Source organism: Talpa europaea (genome assembly GCF_964194135.1).
Source record: "Talpa europaea genome assembly, chromosome: 1".
NCBI lineage: Eukaryota > Metazoa > Chordata > Mammalia > Eulipotyphla > Talpidae > Talpa > Talpa europaea.
In genome coordinates, this window is record NC_140073.1 from 3115224 (window position 1) to 3141861 (window position 26638).

Genomic DNA, 26638 nt, shown 5'->3' on the forward strand with positions numbered 1-26638 from the left:
TCAGTCTGCCTGTTCTGCCTCCCACTCTGTCTCTGGTGAATCCTCTCACCCCCCACACCTCTAGCCTGTAGCCCAGTTCTTATATGCATAAATAAATAGATCTTAAAAAAAAAAATTTAGGACATGGTCCAAGGCTCCTAAGGGAGGAGCTACTCATTGCTATCACTTTGGTCTCTGGCAGCAGGCTGAAGAGAACACAGGGTGAGCTGCTTACTTCTGCACTTTAGGGTACTGCATCTCCAAGATGGCATTGGTTGATTCAGTCTGACTTTCCTTTAAATGCCTTGGCCACATGTTGTCAACCCAGTCAATGAAATCCACCTTTAAAAAAGAGGAGGAAACATTTAGGCTTCAAAAGAAGGGCTGGCATTAAAGACAATTTTAAAGCCAAGAAAAACAGAGTATCTCAAAATACACATGGAAAGTCTACAACTTAACTAAAACAATCTGTTGGTGAATCTTGTGAAATGAGAATGAAGACTGGCTCCATCAACATGATTCTGGACAGAACTAGTGCAGTCACTCAATGATAGAGTAGTATCCAAGCAAACCGGCTCTCGTCTGTCACTACTCATATATCGGCTCTAATAGAAAGCACTGTTGGGTAGGTACCTGTTAACCCACTGAAAGATACCATGCTGTTAGAAGACCTCAAATGCCAAAAGGGAGGAAGGCAAGGAGGAAGGAAGGAAAGAACTAAAGGCAGAAAGAGAGAGAGAAAGAAAGAAATCTAGTAGTATTTAAGACCTGTACGAGCAATGTGCTACTGGATCTAAGGCAGGAATCAGAAGGTCTAGGCCTGTCACATTTTCTCAAGATCACATGCAAGGCCCTGGGGCTCATTTGAGGGTAACTACCATTTCTTTTTAGGTTAAACTTCAGCCTCTAGGTGGGCCTTTTCTAAAGTGTCTTGATCCATAAGAAAGCAAGTCTCCACTGGGGATAATCACCAGTTTCTAATTGTTCTGTACCAGTAGCAGGTCCAAACTGGCAAAAAGTCCAATACCTAGGACCTCGTCTATTCACTCATTGTGCAAGCTCATGGCCTTCCATGAATTAATTTCCCCATCACCAAGCAAATATTCATATTGTACCCTTTGCTGTTTTTATCTACCTCTTAGTTACTGCTGGGATGACAACAATGAACTCTCTCTTCTCACCAGAGAACCTCACTTTATGCTAGCACCCACAGTGAGCACTGAAATGTTGCCTACTTTACAAATATACACTGGTCCAACCACAATAAAAAAGCTCTGTGGAGGTTCCTCAAAAAATTAAAAGTAAATCTAGCACACAATCTAGTAATTCCGCGCCTGGCTACATACACGAAAGAAATGAAAACAGGATTTTGACAAGATACACATGCTCTAATGTTTATTGCAGCATTACTCAAAATAATTAAGATATGGAAACAACCAAACTGCCCAGAAATAAATGAGTGGATAAAAAGGATCTCTCTCTCACACACATGCGCGGGCATGCACACACATACACACACACACACAGAGGAATATTTTCAGCCACGAGAAAGGACAATAACCTGGCATTTTCTTTTTTTTTTTTTTTTTAAAGATTTATTTATTTATACAAGCACTGGGTACAGTCAGAAGCGCGGGAGGGTGCGAGAATTCACCAGAGCCAGAGCGGGGAGCAGAGCAGGCAGAAGGACCAAAGTACACTGCTGAGGGGAGCAGCGGGCGGCAGGAGAGGTCTGCGCGCCATGTGGGACCTTCCTCCGGTGGCCGGGGAGCAGCCGGGGATCGAACCGGCGCCGCAGAGGCTGCGGGCAGCTTCGCAACCCAGCCCTCAACCGCTGCGCCACCGGGGAGGCCCTAACCTGGCATTTTCAACAAGAACCTTGAGCACACTGCTAAGGGAGATGAGTCACCAAAGCAAGACAAGTGCTATGTGCTATCAGTTACATGTGGACATGTAGAATCCGAGAAAAGTCAAACCTGGAAAAGACAGAATAAAACGGTGGTCTATCAGGGGATGGGGCGGGGGTTATGTGTGGGAAGATTAGATTGATGGTGTTTACAATGGATACAACTCAGCTATTAAAAAAGATGAACTTGAGCCTTCCTGCTGGCGCAGGCGGTTGAGTGCCGTGCTGTGGGGCTGTCTGCAGCCTCTGCAGCGTGGGTTCGATCCCAGCCAGCCCACTGGCGAGAATCCCACATGGTGGGGCAGACCTTTCCTGTCTCGCCCGCTGCTCCCTTCAGCAGTGTGTTTCGTCAGTCTGCCTGTTCTGTTCCCTGCTCTGTCTCTGGTGAACCTCTCACCCTCCCGCGCATCTGGCCTGTACCCCGGTTCTTGTATAAAAATGAATAAATCTTTAAAAAATAAAATAAATAAAATAAAAAAGATGAACTCTTGTCACCTGCAACAACATGGATGGAACTAGAGGGGATGCTAAGTGAAAGAAATCAGGAGGAAGACAAATGCCGAGTAGCATCACTTAGATGTGGAACAGAGAGAAACAAAACAGGTTAGATAAAGCCAAACCAGTAAGAAACCCGTGAAATCTGCATGTAGAACTAAGGCCACCACATGGAAAGGAAGAGGGCTGGCAGAGGGAAGGGAGCACAGTGGACTATGATGGTGGACCGTGGGTGCTTGGGTGGTGGGTGTGGTGTGGTAACAACACCTAAGGGAGGAAATCTTACCCTTTAAAACACAAGTATTGTAAACCAATGTTACCGCAATAATAATAAATAAGAAGACTGATGGTGTTTAAAGGTACAAACTTGTAATGAGTAAGTCACAAGAGATCTAATGCATGGTATAATGAAAACAGACAATAGTGATGTACTATAAATATGTAATGTGATAAATGCTGCTACAATTATAATCACATTATAATTTATAAATGCATCAAGGTAACAAGCTTGTCTCCCTTAAATTCATACAATGTTACATGTCAAATTTATTCAAGTGACAGAAAAAAGTTACTCACCTTCCGCTCCCCCTGGCACTACTTTTATATATCCTATTCTTACACTTAGTATTCCTTCCGTCTGGAATTTTAGTTTTCCCTCTCTTTGCTTTATGATTTTCTCCACGACAAGTTTAAGTATTATTTCCTCCAAAGAACTTCCCCAAACTCTCTTCTAGTTAAGATTAGGTGAGTCCTTCCAAAACACATTTTTATTCACTGGTGAAGCATTTACCATATTGTAGTTTACATAAAGGCCCCTTACTGTCTTTCTTCCCTGTAGAACACTAAGCATTTTGAAGACAAGAATTATCTTATTTTTCATGGTACTTCTAGCACCTACCACAGAGCTTACCATGTGGCAGGCTCTTGAATCAACGTGTTAACTTTAAAGGTGTGAAGATCATTGTGAACAAAAGATCACACAAATGAATACATTTGCCCCAAACTCATTGAAATGTATACTTTAAATGTATTCACTTTATTGCATATCAAAGGTGCCCAGTAAAGTTTTTTTTTTTTTTTTTTTTACAGCATTACTGGGATACATTAGAAAGGACCTAAATAAACCGAGGGACATATAGTGGGAAGAAAAATAACCCAGTAAATAAATAATACTCCAGCAGAATAAGCATGCTTTGTTTACATAGTGACACCATAAAAACCTTGTCTGCTTTCAGTAGGTGACTTAATTTTCCCAGCTATGTTCTAGGGACCTAACATATACTGGTACACTGTGATCTCTGCCCTATAGAAAGTCCCTCATTTCTGAGACCTTCCATAGGTTCTATTCCATTTAACAGGGCAGTATTTTTCTGATTTTTATAAAATAATGTACTATTAAAAGTAGAAATAGAAAAATAAATTCAGAATGATACAAAGAAAATTTCATGTGTGAGTAACATATCTCCAAACTTTAAGATTGGAAAAGTATAATCCAGGTCAAATTTTACTTTTAGCTACAATCACAGTATTTTTAAATTAAAATTCTGAAAGTACTAAAGTGCACATTTATAAACAATGTTATTATGAGCCCTCTCTTACTAAGTAAACAGATCGTGTCTGAATAATAAGGCTAAATTCTAACCACCTGTCTTCCTGTAGTTCTACATGACAGAACAAATGATAATTAATGTAAAAAAGGATTTTTGTTGATATAGGTGGGGAAAGTTTTCTTAAGGAGGAATTCTGTATTTAGTTGTAGTATCTCCAAGATGAAATGACAAAAAGTTAAACTGTTTCTACAGATAACACTGAAATACTACAAACATTTTCCTTTTGGTTTGTACATATTAATGTGCTAGTAATAACTATGCAACTTAAGATGAACTATGCAACTATGCAACACATATATACGCATACACACAATAACATTATAAGCAACTCTATATTCCAATTTTGAATTTAAACTGGTAATTTAAATAGAGATAGGGTAACACTGAGAATTGACTTTAAAAAAATGATCAGAACATTCCAAATTCTGCTCCTCCAGGTGGAATATTTGACTCGTGAGTACTGAATCAGGAATTAAATAAATAAAAATGGTCCAAATGATTAGGTATAATCCAAAAGTGAAACCAGTTCCCCCCAGGGAAATAGTATTCTCAATATCCTATAGTATTTTGTCAAGGGATGGGTTAAATCAGTACCGTCAGAAGAGCTAAGCATCAAAATCAAATTAATTTTCCCTTAAGATGGGTTGTCAAGGGTCTCCTTGGTGGTGCAAGGGGTTAAATCTCAGCACACGAAGCTATCCACAGCCATTGCAGCACAGAGTTCCATACCTGTCCAGGGAGCTGACTCACATGGCTGACTCACATGGCGCAATGGACCTCTCCTGTTTCTCCCACTGCTCCCCTCAGCCTGTTCTGCTCCCCCCACTCTCTCTGGTGAATCCTTTCACTACCACCCCCCACCTCTGTTCTACAAGGTTCGCCCAGCTCTTGTATACATAAATAAATAAAATAAATCTTAAAAAAAAAAAAAAAAAAGATGGGTTGTCAATTTATCACTACTAGTTATTCAGTAGAATCTACTCAAGAAATCATCTCAAAAAGTGATCACCTGGCTCTAAAATCAGTTTTTCCCCAAGCTTCTTAGCAAGTGCAAACCTATAGGATAGAAATTTATTATGCAAAGTTGCTACTTAAAGTTCTTATGAGAGTGATTTTTAAGATGCTCCTGTGTTACATCCAAAGGCCAATATTCCTAAATTAAGTTGCTGGTGATAAAAGCAGGATGACCCCTCCCTCTATCCTGATGAACCTTCTAAACATTCAAGTCATTCTTACGAAATTGTTTTGTTCATCTTCATCTTGGTATATCCAAAAAGTTATACATCCTCCCGGTAAATAACAATCCTCTCAGTGAAAACAACACATGGAGAAAGTGATCAGACTAACCGTAGAAGGCCTCTGCACCATGTTTTCCAGCCTGGTGTGGCTAAACTCCAGGCTGATAACATTATAGAGCTTTTCTCGTTCCTCCTCTGGGGTCTCATAGTAGCGAGTCCACTGAGCCATGGTCATTTCGATGCCTTTCTGGGTGTTCACATCCATGACATCCACCATGCGACGACTCCCTGCAACAAAGGATGCACCAATCATCTCAACTGAGCCACAAATATCCTTAAATATAGTAAACATATAAAACATAAAAGGAAGGAAACAAACTATCCTTTCTATTGGGGGTATTCAGTAATGAAAGAGTTGTCATTTGAGACAGATACACAAGAGAAGAGAAAATCAAGTCAGAGGATGGGAAAGACAATAGGTAACATACTATCACTCCTAATGGCATATTTACATGATCAGACATTGTATTTCATATTCAGTATCTTGCTCAAGCCTAGCACTTATAAACGCCAAGCACTGCTCTCCATGCCAGGATGAGACACAGGTCACCTGCGGGACAAGAGCCCTGGCAGTCCAACTCGGGCCACTGCTCTGGATCCACGGAGCTACACGGGTTTGATGCAGGTTTGAAGACTGACTTGGTCTACTCCACAATTTGAATGAGAGACCCATTATTTTGTGACTATTAGATTAAATTTACACCCATTTATTCTTTTTTTAAAAATTTATTTATTTATTTGTTTGTTTGTTTGTTTATACATACAAGCACTGGGTACAGTCAGAAGCGCAGGAGGGTGAGAGAATTCACCAGAGCCAGAGCGGGGAGCAGAGCAGGCAGAGGGACCGAAGGACACTGCTGAGGGGAGCAGCGGGCGGCAGGAGAGGTCTGCGCGCCATGTGGGACCCTCCTCCGGTGGCCGGGGAGCAGCCGGGGATCGAACCGGTGCTGCAGAGGCTGCGGGCAGCTTCGCAACCCAGCACTCAACCGCTGCGCCACCGGGGAGGCCCTACACCCATTTATTCTTTTGTTTAAAGGGTTATTTCCCAAACCTGTCAAGTATGTCTAATATAAACCTCCCTTTTTGTTCATACCACAAATATTTACTGAATGATAAACATACCACGAGGGACATAAAGATCTGTATCAGACTCTCAATGAACAATAACAACCACAACAGAGGGCAGAAGTGCCACAAGAAGCGGCATAAATCAGTAGGGGGGTGGAATAACAGCTCTGGATTCAAAGGAACCTAAGTTTATTATTATTTTTTTTAAAGGGACCTCAGTTTAAATCTCAGTTCTAATATTACCTGGGCAAGTTATTTACTTCTCTGAACTTTAATATCTTCCACAACTTGGGAACATCATCACCTTATGGGCCATCATGTTGATTTAGTCAATGAATTATACACTAAACAAAGTAGATGCTGAATCAAACAGTAAAAACGAAAGGGCAATATAATTTTTTAAATAGGCTGACCAGAGAAGGCTTTTAGGAAAAGAGGGGGAAGAAGAAACATTTGAATTGGGCCTTGAAGAATAAACAGAATTTTGGTCTCCCTGTTGGCGCAAGGGGTTAAGCACCGCAGCCTCTGCAGCATGAGTTCGATTCCCAGCCCGCCAGGGAACAACCCACATGGCGAGGCAGACCTCTCCTGTCTCGTCCGCTGCTCCCCTCAGCAGTGTATTTCAGTCAGTCTGCTTGTTCTGCTCCCTGCTCTGTCTCTGGTGAATCCTCTCACTCCCTGCATACCTGGCCTATGCCCCAGCTCTTGTATGCATAAATAAATATTAAAAAAAAGAATAAACAGAATTTCATTAAGAAAGATTCAACAGAGAGAATTTCAAGCAGCGGCAGATGCCTATGAGAAGATGTAGAGAGGCAGTAAAACTAAAATGTTTTAGAAATGGTGGTTAAGGTAAGAAGAAAAAGAGTATGAAGCTGCCATTGGAATGTTAGGAATATTGTTCAACTTGTAAGAATCTAATAAACACCTACTATACATCTGGCCTTGCTGGATATACCGAGTTGTATTAGGATCTCTGACTTCAAGGAGTGTTGAAGTAGGTATGGACAAGGAAACATAAAAATACAAATGATAATGTAAGGCAATGTATTACACCTACCCTTCCTATCTGAAAGAAAAATCGGACACTCAATCAAACTGCCTTGAAATACCACTTCACACCCACTAGGATAGTGATAATGAAAAAAAAGTTTAACTAGGAAAAATAACAAGTGTTGGCACAGATGCAGACAAACTGGACTCTTCAGACTTTCCTGGCAGGAATGTAAAATGGCGCAGCCACCATGGAAAACAGTTCGGAGGTTCCTCAATAAATTAAACACAGAGTGACTACATGACCCAGCAGTTCTACTTCTAGGTATATATTCAAAAGGTTTGAAATCGGATTGCACATGAATGTTCACAGCAGCTCCAGGTGCAATAAAAGGGTGGAAATAACACAAATGCACGTCAAGAGATACGTGAATAAACAAAATATGGACTAACACCTGCACAGCAGGGAATGCATTAGCACTGTGAAAAAGGAATGAGATACTGTTACATGCTACAACACAGATGAACCTCAAAAACATCATGCTAAGGGGAAAAAAAAAAAGCCAGACACAAAAATCTGTACATTTTATGATTCTATTTATGTGAAATATCCAGAAAGGGCAAATTCACAGAAAAAGAAAATACTAGTGGTAGCCAGGGCTGAAGGAAGGAAGGAATGGGGAATTACCACTTAATGGGCATGGAGTTTCTGTCTGAGGTAAAGAAGAAATTCTAGAGCTACATACTGGAGATGGTTGCACACTGTAAATATACTTGATGCCACTGAATTGCATACTTTGAAATTATTAAAAAGTGAATGTCTTCTTTCAAGAACATAGATCAAAGCAAAAGCAGTTCCATTCTGCCCATGCTGCCAGAGCACTCAGCACTCTGCGTGCACCAGGGCACTCAGGTAAGAGGACAGTCATAGCAATAACTAACATTCATTGAGCACTTTTTATGTGCCAGACAGTGCTCTAAGCACTTCACATGTAAGTGACCTGCCCAAGGTTGCAGAGCCGGTAATTAGTGAGATGGCATGTGAACCCAGACAGTTTTATTGAAGACCACTCTCAGCCAATATATCTATTAAAAATTGCAACCAGACGGGAAGCTCCCTAGTGGCACAGGGGTTAAGTCTCAGCACTATGAAGTTATCCGCAGCCACCGCAACATGAGTTTGATCCCCAGGCAGGAAGCTGACCCACAGGGCGCAGCAAACCTCTCCTGCCTCCCCGCTGCTCCCCTCAGCAGTGTATTTCAGTCAGTTCACCTGTTCTGCTCCCCACTCTGTCTCTAGTGAATCCTCTGATCCCCTCCACACCACCCCCCTCCACACCACCCCCCTCCACATACATATCTCTGGTCTACAACCCAGCTCTTGTATGTATAACTAAATACATCTTTTAAAAAAATTTACACCAGAGAATGGTTTTCTTCTTTTTAGAAAATGAACTGGCAATGGAGATGTCACATTCTACTTTAGGTAAAAAAGATTAACCAAAGTACATGCAGTGAAAATGGATTACTGTAATCACCAATATTTTGTTTACTACATAAAACACAGCTACACTTCATACAACCTGGACATCAAGCTAGGCATCAGTTAAAATTTCTGGTAAGCCTGTTAGTTAGATATAATCATTAGTTTATTTCAAATTACAGCAAATATCTGTGACCATCCACAGGTCTATTTGGAAAATACAAGGTTACGAGGGGTTGCAAAAATCATTATTAGTAGTAAACATACTATAAAGAAAATGAAAAAGTGGTTTGGAAGTGGGAAAAAAATCCAGAAGGAGACTAATGATTAAGTCCTTATGCCTGTATAGCTCAGAAGGTGGAACGCTACAAGTCTATAATGGTATCCAGAGCCTATATTTTTAATAAGTATCACAATGGTTCTGATACAAGTCATTTGTGGACCACGAACCATAAACACGCCTGACCAACAGAGGAAAGGCTGAGGTGGACCATTAACTTAGAGATCTAGGAAAAGGAGTGAAGCGATAGACTGGTGAGTAGAGTTCTGAGACGTCTTGTAATTTTAATCACTCAACAGATTTATTGAGCACCTACTGTTCTCGAGAAACCGCGCTTGGTACTAGGAAATACACAGTGACAGGCAGATAGATGGAATCTCACAGAGAAACAGTGAGGGAATGAAAAAGGCAGGGAATTAGAAAAGGTTCCTCTACCTAGGCTGTGAGTCACCTCTTGATAAATGAAGAGTTATTGAGCTCTCTGGGAAAGGCCCTCAAGTGGCCATGAGAAAGCAGTGCAACACTTGTCTCCAGGGCAAGAGACTGCGCTGCAGGAACGGCACAGAGGGTAATGCTGGGAGACAAGCGTCAGGAAATGCGTATCCTGTCCTGTCCTGCTGGAAATGTTTCTGAAAGATCCGACTCCATCCCACTGTCTTATTACGTACAGGACAGTGACCATCTCTGAACTCTTAAGGACCCTAGTGTGTCTCGGGTCACATTGAACACCAAAGGTCTGCAGAAAACTGAGCTGAACCTTTAGTGATTCCTGAAATCTTTTTTATTTAGATTGTTCTCATTTGTTCTCTTTTCCTAAATTTTGAAATATAAATCAGATTAAAGACTCACGTGGACCAGTCATTGATGAAGAGAAATTTTAATTTTATCTATTTCTCATCTTACAAAGTTTCAAATCTTGGCCAAGTTAACTAAATGTAGTGGTGGTGGAAATTTCCCTATTACTTTCAAGGAAAATTAAAGAATAACAGATATGAAAGAAGTTTCATTCGTGGCTTAGATATACAGAATTTCATTTATCTGGGTAGGCTGCCCTGGTAAGTAGGCTCTTTGTGAAGAGGAAGCAGTGATAAATATGGCAGGCAGGAAAATAGAGGTTCAAATGTTCTATGTCTAACAAGTACAAACTGAAACAACTTTTGTAACTCCCCTTCAGAAAAGCCTTAGTTGATAATGAAATAGTAGTTTCTAATCAAGAACTACTTCAAGTAGTATACAGTTCATTCAAAAATATGCCGAAAGTTAAATCTCAGTCAGAGGTATAGGTCTAAGTCTTCAATCTTTGCCTCAAAGACTCAAAGGGCATAAACTGGATACTTACCCACACACATTTTGACATCATTCACAGTGAAGTCTGGATCTGGCATCCTGGGAAACAAACACCATTAAGTACAGACAGGAAGCACCACCTATCTAATCAATAGAAAGGCTTTTTTTTAAAGATTTATTTATTTATGTATACAAGAACTGGGGTACAGGCCAGAGGTGTAGAGAAGAAGAGGATTCACCAGAGGCAGAGTGGGGAACAGAAAAGGCAGATTAACTGAAACACACTGCTGAGGGGAGCAGCGGGCGAGTCAGGAGAGGTCTGCTGCACCATGTGCTCCCTGGCTGGGGATCGAACTCATGCTGCAGAGGCTACGGACAGCTTCACAGCTTGCATCTTATCCCCTTGCGCTACCAGGGAGGCCCCACAATAGAAAGTTTTTCTGAGTTCTATCCCCGGCCAGGGAGCTGACCTACATGGCACAGCAGGCCTCTCCTGACTCGCCCGCTGCTCCCCTCAGCAGTGTGTTTCAGTCAACCCACATGTTCTGCTCCCCATTCTGTCTCTGGAGAATCCTGTCACCCCCCCACACCTCTGGCCTACACCCAGTTCTTGTATGTGTAAATAAATCAATTATTAGCAACAACAACAACAACAACAAAAGAGCTAAGAATGCTCCAGTTAAGATACATAATCCTCATATTTATTTAAAAATACAAATGATGGCATATGTAAATATTTACATAGGAAAAAAGAATATACAACAAAATCTTACTAGTGATTATTTACCTCAGGGTCGTAGATTTCAAGAGATCAAATTTGTTTTCATTAACCATGAATTGTTTTTGTAACAAGAAAAATACATACTCTTAAAATTAACTGGGAAATTATTTTCAATTTTCTTTGGGTTGGCTATCAATACACGGTCATTTTGCAACCACATCCAATCGGGGGACACTTACTTTATTCCAAGTCCTTCAGAATTCTTAAAAATCAGAGGGTCTCTTAAGCCACCTCGCTGGATATACTCTACATTAAAATCTGTCATAAGAGGAAAATACTTGTTAGAAAGGCAAGAGGTATAGCTGGGAAAAGATAAATGGAACTTAAAAAGGACCCTGAGTCACAGGAGGGGTGGGGTTTAGTATTCCCAGGTATACAGTTTTGCTCTGCTGGACAATACACCATCTCTCAGGACGTGGGGCGCGCATGCTAAGAAACAGGACTCAAGGTCTGCTGTCCGTATCTCCACGGTAAACCCAGCAATTAACAAGAGCAGGCAGCAGCAGTAATGAGAGTCAGTCATTTCATAAATCCTAAGCAAAAGTGATCATCAGCCTGACTCGTAATAGTCAAAAAATTCAATTCTATCGACTGCAATGCATACCATGACATCCATGTCAGTCTCCCAGGAGCAGAGCTGCGATGTCCACATGGATTCCCACCTCAGTGGGATGGGACAGGCATCAGAGGGTTTTTATTGTACTATTCTTAATTAATCCCAAACCAAGGGATGAGAGAGGAAAAGAAGGAAGAGGCCTTTAGAGACAAACTACAACAATGCTGCTGCCCTAACCAAAGCTTACTTCCAGTAGAGAGAGCTGACTGGCAGAGTGGAAGTGGGCGGGGGGAGAGGCCAGTGGAGGCACCATAGTAAGAGAACATCAAAGTAAACACCTTCATAGCCTCAACAGGTAATGCTCTAGCTGCACTGGTAGGCCCACGGTTCCCAGAGTCTAACCTGCCCTATATCAAAGGGCTACAGGTTTGAGCCAAAGCAATACTGACCTTTTCCCTCCATAAAAGTAACAAAATTTGCATTATATTTGTTGGTGTGGAGTTTTTCTTCCAAGTCAAAAGTTCTCTTCCCTTCAATTTCATCATCGGAAATGCCATCGTCTTCATAGCGCCGCCGCATGGTACCACGCTGGGGAGAAAGGCAGAGTAAGAATGAAGTCATGCACTTCTCCACACCTGGTACAGCGCCATGCAGCTCAGCTGCCATGTCACGCATCAGTTTTCCTTGCCTTATAGATGTTTCCCTTAACTAAAGGTCAGCTAATGTTCTCAGAATATGTAGAATAAAACAAAATTTTGATAAGCCAATTCTTTGAGTGGAGATATAATAAATTTACAATAAAAATGACCAAATATCATCTAAACATTTTATTTGTCTATCATTACTTATCAGAGTGGGACAAACCGACTATAGATATCTCAGATCAGGTTACAAAAATATCATTTTTTAATAGGGGAAAGCTGAATCTAGATCGATTTTCTAAAATAAAGCTTTAACAATATATGGAAACAGGGCCTCCCTGGTGGTGCAGCGGTTGAGCGCTGGGTTGAGAAGCTGCCCGCAGCCTTTGCAGCGCTGGTTAGATCTCCGGCTGCTCCCGGCCACCGGAGGAGGGTCCCACATGGCGCGCAGACCTCTCCCGCCGCCCGCTGCTCCCCTCAGCAGTGTACTTCGGTCCCTCTGCCTGCTCTGCTCCCCGCTCTGGCTCTGGTGAATTCTCTCACCCTCCCGCGCTTCTGACTGTACCCAGTGCTTGTATAAATAATAAATAAATCTTTTAAAAAAAAAAACAAAAAAAAATATGGAAACAAAAAAAAAGAATATATGAAAACATTTTAATTAATGAAGCAAAAGCTCTTTTACAACTCAGATAAAGGAAGACTATTAATCTAAACAATGGTGTTCTTTTTTTTTTTATAGAGGCATGTTTTTATTTATTTATTTATTTGTTTGTTTGTTTGTTTTGTTTATACATGCACTGGGTACAGTCAGAAGCGCAGGAGGGTGAGAGAATTCACCAGAGCCAGAGTGGGGAGCAGAGCAGGCAGAAGGACCGAAGTACACCGCTGAGAGGAGCAGCGGGCGGCAGGAGAGGTCTGCGCGCCATGTGGGACCCTCCTCCGGTGGCCGGGGAGCAGCTGAGGATCAAACCGGCGCTGCAGAGGCCGCGGGCAGCTTCGCAACCCAGCGCTCAACCGCTGTGCCACCGGGGAGGCCCTAAACAATGGTGTTCTAAACAGCAGTCCACCAGATACTTCGCTTTAAGGATATCTACCAAAGAAGATACACAAATGACCAAAATGCACCTGAACTGGTGCTCAATATCACTAGTCCCCTAATTAGTCATTAGGGGAAATGCAAATTAAAACCACAATGAGATACCACTTTCACATTCACTAGAATGTCTATTATCATCTTTTGGGAATGATGAAATTTTCTGGTATTATATAGTGGTGATATTTCCAAAACTGTGAATATACTAAAACCAAATGAATTGTACACTTTAAACAGGTGAAATTTATGGTAGGTAAGTTATGTCTCATAAGTTGCTATTTTTTTTTAAAGATGTTATTTATAGTTCATATTTGCCTTTTAGGATATTTTGCTTCAGCCATATTAAAACTAGCTGAAATGTTTTACATACATACATACATACACATTGGAACAATTGGTATGGGAGTGACATAGGCAAGGCTGAAGTAGCCCTATGTGCTACGAACCACCAAACCTGGACTTTAAAATTAGATGCTGATGACTTAAAATGAACTACACAGCTCCTGAATTTACATAAATACATTAGAAAATGAGACACTGGAGAAAGGCTGCTTACGGGATGTGTGTCAGCGAAGAGCAGAAATGAGTTGCAAGAAATAAGAATTAATAAAATTGAGTTATACATCAGAGGAAAACACGTTCAACTTTGTAGTTTTAGGTAGAAACATTGAGGGATACCTGATGGGTTTTTTTTTTTCCATTTGGCAAAATGTCTTCTAATATGCCTACCTAGCACCCCTGCTGTCCTAAGTCACAGTTCAAAAGCAAAAAGAAGACTTCATTTTGGTTGTCCTTTCACTTAGTCCAATAATACCATCATGGCTCAAAATATTTTTAGGCATCTTTATTGGGGAGGAGGGGAGTATTTTCACTGACCGTTTCTTACATTTTTTTTAAACGACATTACTCAGTTTTCTTCCTCACCTTATCTCACATATGCGCCCGTGAAGAGACCTCTGAAAGACGAGTTCCAAGAACAGAGAGGAAGGATAACACCGTCAGGACAAATGCAGTTTCCCAAAATAAGCACTTTCAGAACTCATTTGCACCCTAAGTTCTAATATGTCTGACAAAAGCATCCCAGTAATGTTTTCAAACATCAACCTTTCCCAGGTCTGCTATTTTACTGATTTTCCCAACATTTCTAGCACACTAGCCAAAAGTTCCTGCCTTTCTTTTTACGTGCTTTTCTTCTTTTTCCTGTCCTCACGAAGAATCATCCTTCTAATTAACACTGTTAAAACGGTCATCCTACCCAAGGCAATATACAGGTTCAGTGTAATCCCCATTCTAGGCTCCAATGGCACTCTTCAAAGAAACAGAAGGGAAATACTGAAATTCACATGGAACCACTAGCCAAAACAATGCTAACAAAAAAGAGGAAGAGTAGTGGTCACACTCCACACTTTGTACTACAAAACTACGAGATTCAAAACAGTATGCTACTGGAGCAGAAGCGCACACGGAGAGGGCTGAAACCAGACTGCCATCTCTCACCTTACATAAAAACTCAAAACGAATTAACAACATGGATGTAAGACCCTGAACTTAAAATACACTGGGGGAAAAAAAACAGGCAAAACACTCCTTGACATTGGTTCCAAGATGTCTTTGTGGGTTCATCTCCAATCACAAGAACAACAAAAGTAAATATAAACAAACGGGACCATATTAAACTAAAAAATTTCTGCACAGTGACAGGAAATATCAGTAAAACCATTTTTTTCCCTTCTCAATGGGAGAAAGTATTTGCTCATCATATATCTGACAAAGGGCTGATATCTAGGGGTTAAATCTCAGCACTATGAAGCTGTCCACAGTCACTGCAGCACAAGTTCGATTCCCGGCCAGTCTGACCCACATGGCGCAGCAGACCTCTCCTGTCTCCCTGCTGCTCCCCTCAGCATGTATTTCAGTCAATCCACCTGTTCTGCTCCCCACTCTGGTGCACGCCCTCACTACTCCCCACACCCCCGCACCTCTGGTCTACACCAGTTCTTGTAATGCATAATTCAATAAAATAAAACTTTTTAAAAGGGTTGATATCTAATAAAGAACTCAAGCAATTCCAAAAAGAGAAAAGAAAAAATGTGCAGAACTAAACAGACATTTCTCCAAAGATGGCCAATAGGCAGATGAAAAAATGCCCATTTTCGCCTCCCTGGTGGTGCAAGGAGTTAAGCCTCAGCACTATGAAGCTATTCGCTACTAGCTAACTACTGCAGCACAAGTTCGATCCCCGGCCAGGGAGATAACCCACATGGAGCAGCAGACCTCTCCTCTCTTGCCCGCTGCTCCCCTCAGCAGTGTATTTCAGTCAGTCTGTCTGTTCCACTCCCCACTCTGTCTCTGGTGAATCCTCTCACCCCCTGTACTTCTGGCCTGTACCCCAGCTCTTGTATGCATAAATAAATAAATCTTAAAAAAAAATGCCTATCTTCACTTATCAGGGAAATGCAAAACAAAACCATAATGAGTTACCATCTCATACCTGTGAGAATAGCCCATATAAAAAGGACCAGAGCAACAGGTGTTAGTAAGGATGTAGAGAAAAAAGAACCCTTGTACACTGTTGGTGGGCATGTGGAATGGTCCAGACCCTATGGAAAACAGTAAGGAAATATCTCAAAATATTAAAAATAACTAGCCACATGACCCACCAATTATCTATCTGAGAAATGCAAAAACACTAATTCGAAGGGCTATGTACGCTCCCATGTCCACTGTAGCACTACTTATTTTTTTTTTAAGATTTTTTTTTTTATAGAGGCATGTTTTTATTTATTTATTTATTTATTTGTTTGTTTGTTTTGTTTATACATGCACTGGGTACAGTCAGTAGCGCGGGAGGGTGAGAGAATTCACCAGAGCCAGAGCGGGGTGCAGAGCAGGCAGAAGGACCGAAGGACACTGCTGAGGGGAGCAGCGGGCGGCGGGAGAGGTCTGCGCGCCATGTGGGACCCTCCTCCGGTGGCCGGGAGCATCAGGGGATCGAACCAGCACTGCAGAGTCTGCGGGCAGCTTCGCAACCCAGCGCTCAACCGCTGCGCCACCGGGGAAGCCCTGTAGCCCTACTTATTGATAATAACAGTCAAGTTATGGAAAGTGTCCAACAATAGAGAAGTAGCTTAGAAAATGTGGTGTATATACACACAATGAAATACTACTCAGCTATTAAAAAAAGATGAACACTTGACATGTGTGACAACATGGGACTGGAGGGGATAATGCAAATACCGGATGATTTCACTTACTGTGGAATAGGAGTGAGAAACAAAGCAAAGAGCAAGGAAAAAAACAAACCAACAATGAATCCTAGAAATATGACTATGAATGAGGCTCTACGTGGGGGGCAAAGAAAGGAGGGGACACAATGGGCTATGGTGGGGGCTGAGGATGTCTTGTGGAAGGCATGGTGTGAAGACAACACACCTGAGGAGGTATGAATCCTATGCCTTTAAATCACATACAGTGTTGCAAACCAATGTTACCTCTCCTATGCAAAATTCCTCCTATTTGCATTTTCAACATACAGCAGATACAGACATGAGAGGCTCCCACGGTGGCCAAGGCATGTCTATTTTTTGAAGACAACAGAAAAGTGAACCTGAATAATGCAAACATGATTTGCGTCGATTTTCACACTGTCAAGGACGGGAGTTGTTTTTTTCCCTATCTCCCATCTTAATGTAAATTTTGGTGAAAGTAAACATCTGCAACAAATCTCTAAGTACTTTAAAAACACATTCAATCTTTGCAGTAAGGTGGGAAATCAGCAGGCCACAACACAGTCTGCTGCAGGTGAACCCAAAAGGTCCGGCCACTTTTTTAACAGTAAGGAAAGCAGCTGGCAATCTTCTCCAGTGCAGCAATATTATCAAATATCCCAAAATGTTTTATTAGTATGTTACGCCTTTTATCCTAGGTGCTTTTTACACAGCCTGTAGCAAGTTATTGGTCTCCCAGAGATACAGCCCTCACTGAACCAAGCAGCACAGTATAGAGCAGACACAAATGAACGTTGAAATGTAATCCAAACATATTTTCATTGAAAAGTAATTTTAACTTTGCAGGGTTAACATAAGTTGTACTCCTGAATAACCAATCACTACATTTAACGATCAAATTATATAGCAAATCCATGTTTTCCAGACTTCAAATAAAAATTATAAAATTGTCTTAAAAAATAGTCATCACTCTTGGTTAATTGGTAACTAACTATACTAAATGGTGAAAATGGCCATATAAACAAAAACTTATATTAACGCTAGTGCTGACAGATGTGCCAAACTGAAGAGATATGGATACTAGTTATACTATGAGATGGTAGAGATGAAGAAAAGATGATACCAAGACTAAATATAAATAATAATCAATTATTACACAGAAACTTCTGGTAACCTTTCTTCTAGAGCTGCGGTTAAAAAAAAAAAAAAAAAAAAAAGGTCAAAAGTATTTCCTCAAAATGTTTTTATACCTGGGCCTCCCCGGTGGCGCAGCGGTTGAGCTCTGGGTTGCAAAGCTGCCCACAGCCTCTGCAGCGCCGGTTCGATCCCCGGCTGCTCCCCGGCCACCGGAGGAGGGTCCCACATGGCGCGCTGACCTCTCCTGCCGCCCGCTGCTCCCCTCAGCAGTGTACTTCGGTCCTTCTGCCTGCTCTGCTCCCCGCTCTGGCTCTGGTGAATTCTCTCACCCTCCCGCGCTTCTGACTGTACCCAGTGCTTGTATAAATAAATAAAAAATAATAATAATAATAAATCTTTAAAAAAAATGTTTTTATACCTAAAAAGTAAAAATAATAGTCAGGAAATCAGGAATTTTGAGCAGGAAATATTCACTGGTTCAAGTAATCATCTTCCTCTCTTAGATATTTGGGGGAGTGGAATGGGGTGAGAAAAATAATTTTTTAAAAGTCAGATAAACCAGATTTATCATATAGGAAAACAGTCGAGTCATCCACAGCCACAGTCTCTGGTGAATGTAATGTGGTCATTAATATGCTTATTACAACAAACAGCACTAAAAAATGCTTATGAAATACTAAGTTTGAAAAATCAAAATATGATTTATTATTATGCCTATAAAACTGCAATGTTGTTTTCAAAAAGTATGCATAGAAAAGAAGCAATAAAAGACAGAAGTCCCTATTACTGGCTTCTAAGTGACTGGCTATGGAGCTGTGAGTCCTCAGGCTCTAGACACAATGCTTTTCCTACAATACTTGACTTTCAGTAATGCTGTTATACAAGTGAAGTGAGGAAATAAAGGACAAAAATCATACGATCACCTCAAGATACAGAAATAGCATCTGACAAAAGTCAGGACCTCCCCCCCACCAAAAGTCAGCACTTTCATGATAAAAGACATTCAAAAAACTAGGAATAGAACTTCCTTCAGCTGATAAAAGGAAATCTACCAAAACCCACAGCTAATATCACATTTAATGGTAAAAGAGAAAGAAAGCTTTCTTCCTAAGATAAAAAATAAGACAAGGATGTCTGCTCAAATCACATCTATACAACACTGTGTTGGAGGTTCCAGTCAGGCAAGCTGGCAAGAAAAAGAAACACAAGTTTGGAAAGGCAAAAGTAAAACCACCTCTATTAACAACTGACATGATCTTGTACACAAAAATGTGTAAGGGATCCATAAGAAAAGAATCTTACATAACTAATAAAAGCAGTTGTTTTTCTATACACTGGCAATGAAAAATTCAAAATTAAAATTCCATTTACAATAGATAATAAAATACCAAGAAATAATTTTAACAAAATAAGACCAAGATTTGTATAGGAAAAATACAAAATGCTGTTTAGGGAAATGAAAGTTCTAAATAAACGCAAAGACATCCTGTGTTCATGAACTGGAAGACAGACAAAGGGCCAATAAACACACGAAATTAGACATGGAATTACCATATGGTGATTCTACTTCTAGGTATCTATCCAAAAGAATCAGAAGCAGATACTCAAACAGATACTTTTTTACCAATGTTCAAAACAGTATTGTGTGTGATGGTTAAAAGTGGAAACAATTCCAGAGGTCAGCTGACAGATGAATGAACAAAATGAGGCCTATGCAATGGAATATTATTCTGCCATAAAAAGGAATGGAGTAATGATACATGCTGCAACATGGATGAATCTTGAAGACATTATATTAAGTAAAATAGGCCAGACACAAATGGATACATAGTGTACCGTTCTACTTTTGTGTAGCACCCAGAAGAGGCAAATTCATAGGTGGTCAATTAGAGGTTCCCAGGGACTAGGGGAAGAAAAATGGTTACTATTTTGTGGTCATAAGCTTTCTATATGGGGTAATGAAAAGGTTTTGTAACTAAATAGTAGAGAACAACATTGTGAAAGTAATTAATGACAATGGAGTGTACACTTATATATGATTAAAACTGCAAACTCTGTCATATTTTACCACAATTCAAGAAATTCATAATATACCCAAAATCACTCTTTGAGAACCACTGTGTGATTTTATCATTTTATACTTTATATCAAAGTTTTTCTTGCCTAAGATAGTCACTCTATGAGAATCAGGAAACATGATGGTTCTATTTTTACAACTAAAGAAAGGTATAATTGACCTACTTTAACCTTTTTTAGATAATAGCAGAAAAATAAGAAAGCAAAGTGCCCATGGGGATAACTCATCTAGTGTCAATTCTACTATTACTACTTTGCTCTGTGGTCTTAGGCAGTTAAGTAAATCATTTAACCTCTTAAATGATTTTTCCCTTAGAGGTTAAGTAACTTAAGGTCCCTTTGTGTTCTAAGATAAAGTCTGATAATCAGATAAAATCTGATTCCAACTAAGATCTCAGTCCGATTTCCGTTTATAGTACACCATACTGAAAATTTGCTACATACCAGCCTCCAAAGAACTTCTAATGCCAGACTCAGGCTTCTCTGTCTTTTAAAAAAAAAAAAATTTTTTTTTACTTATTTATGTGTACAAGAACTGGGGTACAGGCCAGAGGTGCGAGGGTGAGAGGATGTACCAGAGACAGAGTGAGGAACAGAACAGGCAGACTGACTGAAATACACTGCTGAGGGGAGCAGCGGGCGAGTCAGGAGAGGTCTGCTGTGCCATGTGGGTAGCTCCCTGGCTGGGATGGAACTTGTGCTGCAGAGGCTGGGGATAGCTTCACAGGTTGCGTCTTCACAGGTTGCGCCAGCAGGGAGGCCCTCAGCCTTCTCTGTCTTGACCAGGGACTCAGAGAGGGCCCTAGGGGTGGGTTAGCAGGGCAGCCCTCCTACAGATTTCCACACTTTCCTCTTCTCCTCCCACACACTCTCTCCATCTTAAGCAAACTTTCATATACACACCAGACGTTAGAAGCAGCTCTTCCTGGAGAGCTTCAGCATCTCCCACTCCTCAAGGGGGCACAAAGGAGTCAAAGGAAGAAGCTGTTTAAGTGTAAAAGGACTGCTGCTATTTTAAATGACACCCATAGGCTGTCTGTCTGAAGGTGAACTATGCTGCCAGAGCAAAGTAACAGCAGCAACAGCAGCTAACGCTGCAGTGCTTACCATGTGCCCGGGGCTATAAGTACTATTCATGTAGTAACACATTTAAACCCAAAATCCCCGTATGATTATTATCCTCTCTAGGAACAAGGAAAATAATAGAACTTGCCTAAGGTACAACTTAGATACAACTTGCCTAAGGCCCTACTAACTGGGGCCTTCCAGGTGGGCAGGGGTTAAGTCTCAGCACAATAAAGCTATTGTCAGCCACTGCAGCACAAGTTCCATCCCTGGCCAGGGAGCTGACCCCCTGCAACAGACCTCTCCTGTCTCCCTGCTGCTCTCCTCAGCAGTGGATTTCAGTAGATCCGCCTGTTCTGCTCACCACTCTGTCTCTGGTGAACCCTCTCATCCCCCTCACCTCTGGCCTGAACCCCAGTTCTTGTATGCATAAATAAATAAATCTTTAAAAAACAAAAAACAAAGCTGGGCTTCCTTGTTGGCGCAAGAGGTTAAGACACAACCTATGAAGCTGTCCGCAGCCACTGCAGCACAAGTTTGATCTACATGGTGTGGGAGACCTCTCCTGACTCGCCCACTGCTCCCCTCAGCAGTGTATTTCAGTCAATCTGCCTGTTCTGCTCCCCGCTCTGTCTCTGGTGAATCCTTTCAGCCCCCACACCTCTGGCCTATATCCCAGTTCTTGTATGCATAAATAAATCTTAAAAAAACAAAAAACAAAAATAAAGCTAGAAACTGACACATGTAGGATTTGAACTTGGGCGCTGTGATTCTATGATCACCCATTTTAACCATTGCTCTGCATTACTGAAATGGGTCTGGAGTGAAACTTCAGTCAGATCAGGGGGCCTCCTTGGTGGCGCAAGGGGTTAAGCATCAACACTATGTAGTAATCCCCACATGGCGCAGCAGACCTCTCCTGTCTCATCCACTACTCCCCTCAGCAGTGTATTTCAATCTGCCTGTTCTGCTCCCTACTCTGTCTCTGGTGAATCCTTTACAAGGATTCACACCTCTGGCCTGTACCCCCCACACCTCTGGCCTGTACCCCAGTTCTTGTATGCATAAATAAATAAATCTTTAAAAAAAAAAAAACAACACTTCAGTCAGATCAGTAGATTGAGACAGCTGGAAATAACTGTCAAAGGATGGCAACCCCAGACAGTTGAAATGGTTCTGGCAGAGAGGGAAGGTGAAATGCTGGGACCTGTTGGTAACAAAGAGACTGTCTCTAAATCAGAAACCATGCTCAGTACATGGAGGATTAGCAAAGGCTCTTCCTCAAGGTGGGAAGTTTCTGGTATTCACTATGGGGCATTTCTAGCTAGGCCACTGTTTAATTTTTTCATCATCATCATCATCATCATCATCATCATTCTAGACTTCTTTTTGCTTCTCCTTCCTATTTCCAATTCTAATTTTTACTTGACAAAATTATTTTACTATCATTCTGCCATTCTGACTGAAGTTGAAACAAATTTCTATTCCTAACCAGAGACCATTTTATGTCAGAGTGCTCTGAACAGTATACTTATTATATATGTGCTTTTAAAATTTATTCTCACTCTCTATTTGCAGTCAGTGACATTACACACTTTCTGTAAACATAAAATCTATTTCCCCCAAAATTCCGATGCATCATACGCCACAACTTGAGAGAAAACATTTAATTATAGAACGTCTTCGTTGTTGGGCCTCCCCGGTGGCACAGCGGTTAAGATGCAACCTATGAAGCCAGCCGCAGTCACTGCAGCACATGTTCCATCCCTGGCCAGGCGCACATGGTACAACAGACCTCTCCTGTCTCGCCCGCTGCTCCCCTCAGCATTTTATTTCCATCGATCTGCCTGTTCCGTTCCCCAATCGTCTCTGGCGAATCCTCTCACCGCCCCCCTCTGCTCCTCTGGCCTGTACCCCAGTTCTTACATGTATAAATAAATCTTAAAAAACAAAAAGTCTTTGTTGATGGTATAAGTCAAGTAACAAAGTAACAATTGGATTTTTATATCCTATCTCATGATGGGATATAAAAAAAAGATTGAGGGTATATTTAAAAAAAAAAGTTTGAGGGTATATTTTTATAAATTTATAAAGCTTATAGATTAAGTCTGAATCTTTGCAACATATACCAAACCCCCCACTCTCCATTCGTATAGCAATAATGTGAACTTAAACACGCTTTAAAGGAAAAAGTTCAGGTTCTCATCTTGCCCCTTCACAAACATCCCAGAAATCAACTGAACTTTAAAATGTTGTTCTTATTTTCTTTCTTTCTATGCTTTTGAAAACCCGACATTACCACAAGGTCACACACTGGTTCAGATACAGGTAGCTAGATGGCTGTGTCCCTGCTCCCTGTCTGTGGCTGTGTGTATACTGTAAAAACCATTACTGAATATATATTCATTCATAAAACAGGGACCCAGGAATATGGAGTAACAGCCAGATGCTCTGCACATGCAGATATAAAGGATGTCCTGCTCTCAAAGAGATAGCTGGCCAGTAGGGGGAGACAGACATGTAAGAAAACTACGGTGTTCCAATTCAATGTGGCAGCAAATAAAAAAAGTAGGTGCAGGGCCTCCCCGGTGGCGCAGCGGTTGAGCGCTGGGTTGCGAAGCTGCCAGCGACCTCTGCGGCGCTGGTTCGATCCCCGGCTGCTCCCCGGTCACCAGAGGAGGGTCCCACATGGCGCGCAGACCTCTCCTGCCGCCCGCTGCTCTCCTCAGCAGTGTGCTTCGTTTGTCTGCCTGCTCTGCTCCCCGCTCTGGCTCTGGTAAATTCTCTCACCCTCCCGCGCTTCTGACTGTACCCAGTGCATGTATAAACAAAAACGAACGAACAAACAAACAAATAAATAAATAAAACATGCCTCTATAAAAAAAAAAAAAAAAAAAAAAAAGTAGGTGCAAACATTGCAGGGGAAGACAACTAATGGAGGGTTATCAGTAAGATATAAGACCTTTTTTTTTTAAATTTATTTGTTTATTTATTTATACAAGCACTGGGTACAGTCAGAAGCGTGGGAGGGTGAGAGAATTCACCAGAGACAGAGCGGGGAGCAGAGCAGGTCTGCGCGCCATGAGGGACCCTCCTCCGGTGACCGGGGAGCAGCCGGGGATCGAACCGGCGCTGCAGAGGCTGTGGGCAGCTTCGCAACCCAGCGCTCAACCACTGCACCACCAGGGAGGCCCAGATATAAGACTCTTACATCAACCCAAGGGCTAAGGCCACAGACTCTGTCGCTCCTCTACAGCAGTGACCACATCAACGTTTTTGGGCTTTCCTCCGTGCCCTAGTCAATTTCTCAGTATCCCTAATTACTGAGAGATAAAGAGGAGCAGAGGGGCCCAGCAGCAGAGGGAACAAAGAAATACACCATTTATTAAAAATAAGTTTTTTTTTTAATCTTTGTTTAGAAAATCCGGTAATTTAATTATACCTCATGAGGGATTTTAATGGGAACACCCCAAGATAGTCAAAAACAGAGAGAATCACTGCCTTATAATGACTGAATGTTGGGCCCAAATTTTTATCTTTTGTTTTAGGTATTGCTCTGAAATAAAAAGAGGCCTGAGCGCAAGAACAGAGTAAGAACACTGGCTTTGTTGTTGTTGGTTGTTTTTTTTTTTTTTTTTTTTTTTTTGTGGGACCCTCGCCGGTGACGGGGATCGAACTGGTGCTACAGAAGCTGCGGGCAGCTCCGCAACCCAGCGCTCAACCGCTGTGCCACTGGGGAGACCCCACAGGCTTAGTTTTTTTTTTTTTTTTTTATTTTTTTTATAGAGGCATGCTTTATTTGTTTGCTGGTTTGTTTGTTTTGTTTTGTTTATACATGCACTGGGTACAGTCAGAAGCGCGGGAGGGCGAGAGAATTCACCAGAGCCAGAGCAGGGAGCAGAGCAGGCAGAAGGACCGAAGTACACTGCTGAGGGGAGCAGCGGGCGGCAGGAGAGGTCTGCGCGCCATGTGGGACCCTCCTCCGGTGGCCTGGGAGCAGCCGGGGATCGAACCGGCGCCGCAGAGGCCGCGGGCAGCTTCGCAACCCAGCGCTCAACCGCTGCGCCACCGGGGAGGCCCACCCACAGGCTTAGTTTTAACAGAAGTGTTTTAATGTATTACAAAGGACATGTACCAGTAACTGACATGGCTGAAAGAGCTTGCATTTCTTTTGTTGAAAGTTCAGCTAGATCAGCCTTCAAATATTTTCTGAGCTGGGGCCTCCCTGGTGACGCAAGGGGTTGAGCACCGCACTATGAAGAAATCTGCAGTCTCTGCAGCACAGGTTGGATCCCCGGCCAGCCAGGGAGCTACCCACATGGCGCGGCTGAACTCTCCTGTCTCGCCCGCTGCTCCTCTCAGCAGTATATTTCAGTCAGTCTGACTGTTCTGCTCCCCACTCTGTCTCTGGTGAGTCCTCTCAACCCCCACATTTCTGACCTGTACCCTACTTGTTGTATGCATAAATAATAAATCTTTAAAAAAAAATATTTTCTGAGCTAACTTACAACTTAGATCAACAGTCCATAGAACACTTTATGTATGAAAAACTCTAGCAGACCATAGTAATTCAAATAAGATAGTTATCCATAAAAGGAAACAATCACACACAACTTGGCAAGTTTATTCACATTTAATCTCCTTTGATTAAAAAGAAAAAAAAAAAAAAGACCCCTGAGAAGACTGCTCAGAAGCAGCAGGATAAACACAAAGTGAATTTTCCCTGCAAAGTTCACTCAGGATTTACATCCAATACGAACAGAGCCAATGTAAAACTCTGTGACTAACAGGATACCTCACCTGGACCACAAATACACCCTCCACAAAACCAACTGGCTGAGAAATGAGTTAAAGTGCTTTATCTCTTCCACCCTGCTTTTCTACATACCATTTAGAGTAACCAGCTCTTCAGTTTGTTCACTGCACATTTTTTTTTTTAAAGATTTATGTATTTAGGCACACAAGAGCTGGGGTACAGGCCAGAGATGGGGGGGTGAGAGGATTCACCAGAGACAGAGTGGGGAGCAGAACAAGCAGATCGACCGAGGTACACTGCTGAGGGGAGCAGCGGGCGAGATAGGAGAGGTTTGCTCGCCATGTGGGTAGCTCCCTGGCCAGCTGGGGGATTGAATTTGTGCTGCAAAGGCTGCGGATTGCTTCATAGTGCAGGCTGAAGATTGCTTCATAGTACGGTGCTTAATCCCTTGCACCACCAAGGAAGCCCCTCACCGTGCATTTAACCATGGTATTACCACAATTCTAAAATGGAAAAAACCTGACAAGTAGCAAAATTATTCTCTAAAATTTAGAATGAAGATAAAGGCATCTCAACTTCATCTTGAAGAGAAAACATCTGAGTTCAGATGTTCTATCAAGAACACATTTTTGTTCTTCCAAAAGTTTTTGCTAGAATATACATGTACACTCTTAGATACCGGCAAAGAGCACTCAGCAATATTACACTTTCCATCGACATGCAAATGTTCAACCAGTTTATCCTCACATCAGCCAACACATCAGAGAAACTAGAAATAAGCAGGTAACAATAGCATTTGTCAATGGCCATCTCGGGATTGCATTTTTAAGCAACTGCAAAGCACAGATGCCAGCGCCTCGCTCAACCTCCACCCCACTCGTTCAGGTCTTCACTTCCCTTTTGCAGC

General features: G+C 41.7%; 1 protein-coding gene across 1 annotated transcript in view; it reads right to left on the reverse strand.

Moving 5' to 3' along the window:
- Window positions 1–26638, reverse strand: part of KDM2A (lysine demethylase 2A) — a gene marked incomplete at both ends in the record, with an annotated part of 93313 nt that overhangs the window by 27186 nt on the left and 39489 nt on the right. The window contains 5 exons of the mRNA XM_084248412.1: window positions 215–321; window positions 5338–5516; window positions 10452–10498; window positions 11360–11438; window positions 12186–12324. Of these exons, the coding sequence (XP_084104538.1) occupies window positions 215–321; window positions 5338–5516; window positions 10452–10498; window positions 11360–11438; window positions 12186–12324 (551 nt within the window). The remainder of the gene's footprint in view (window positions 1–214; window positions 322–5337; window positions 5517–10451; window positions 10499–11359; window positions 11439–12185; window positions 12325–26638) is intronic.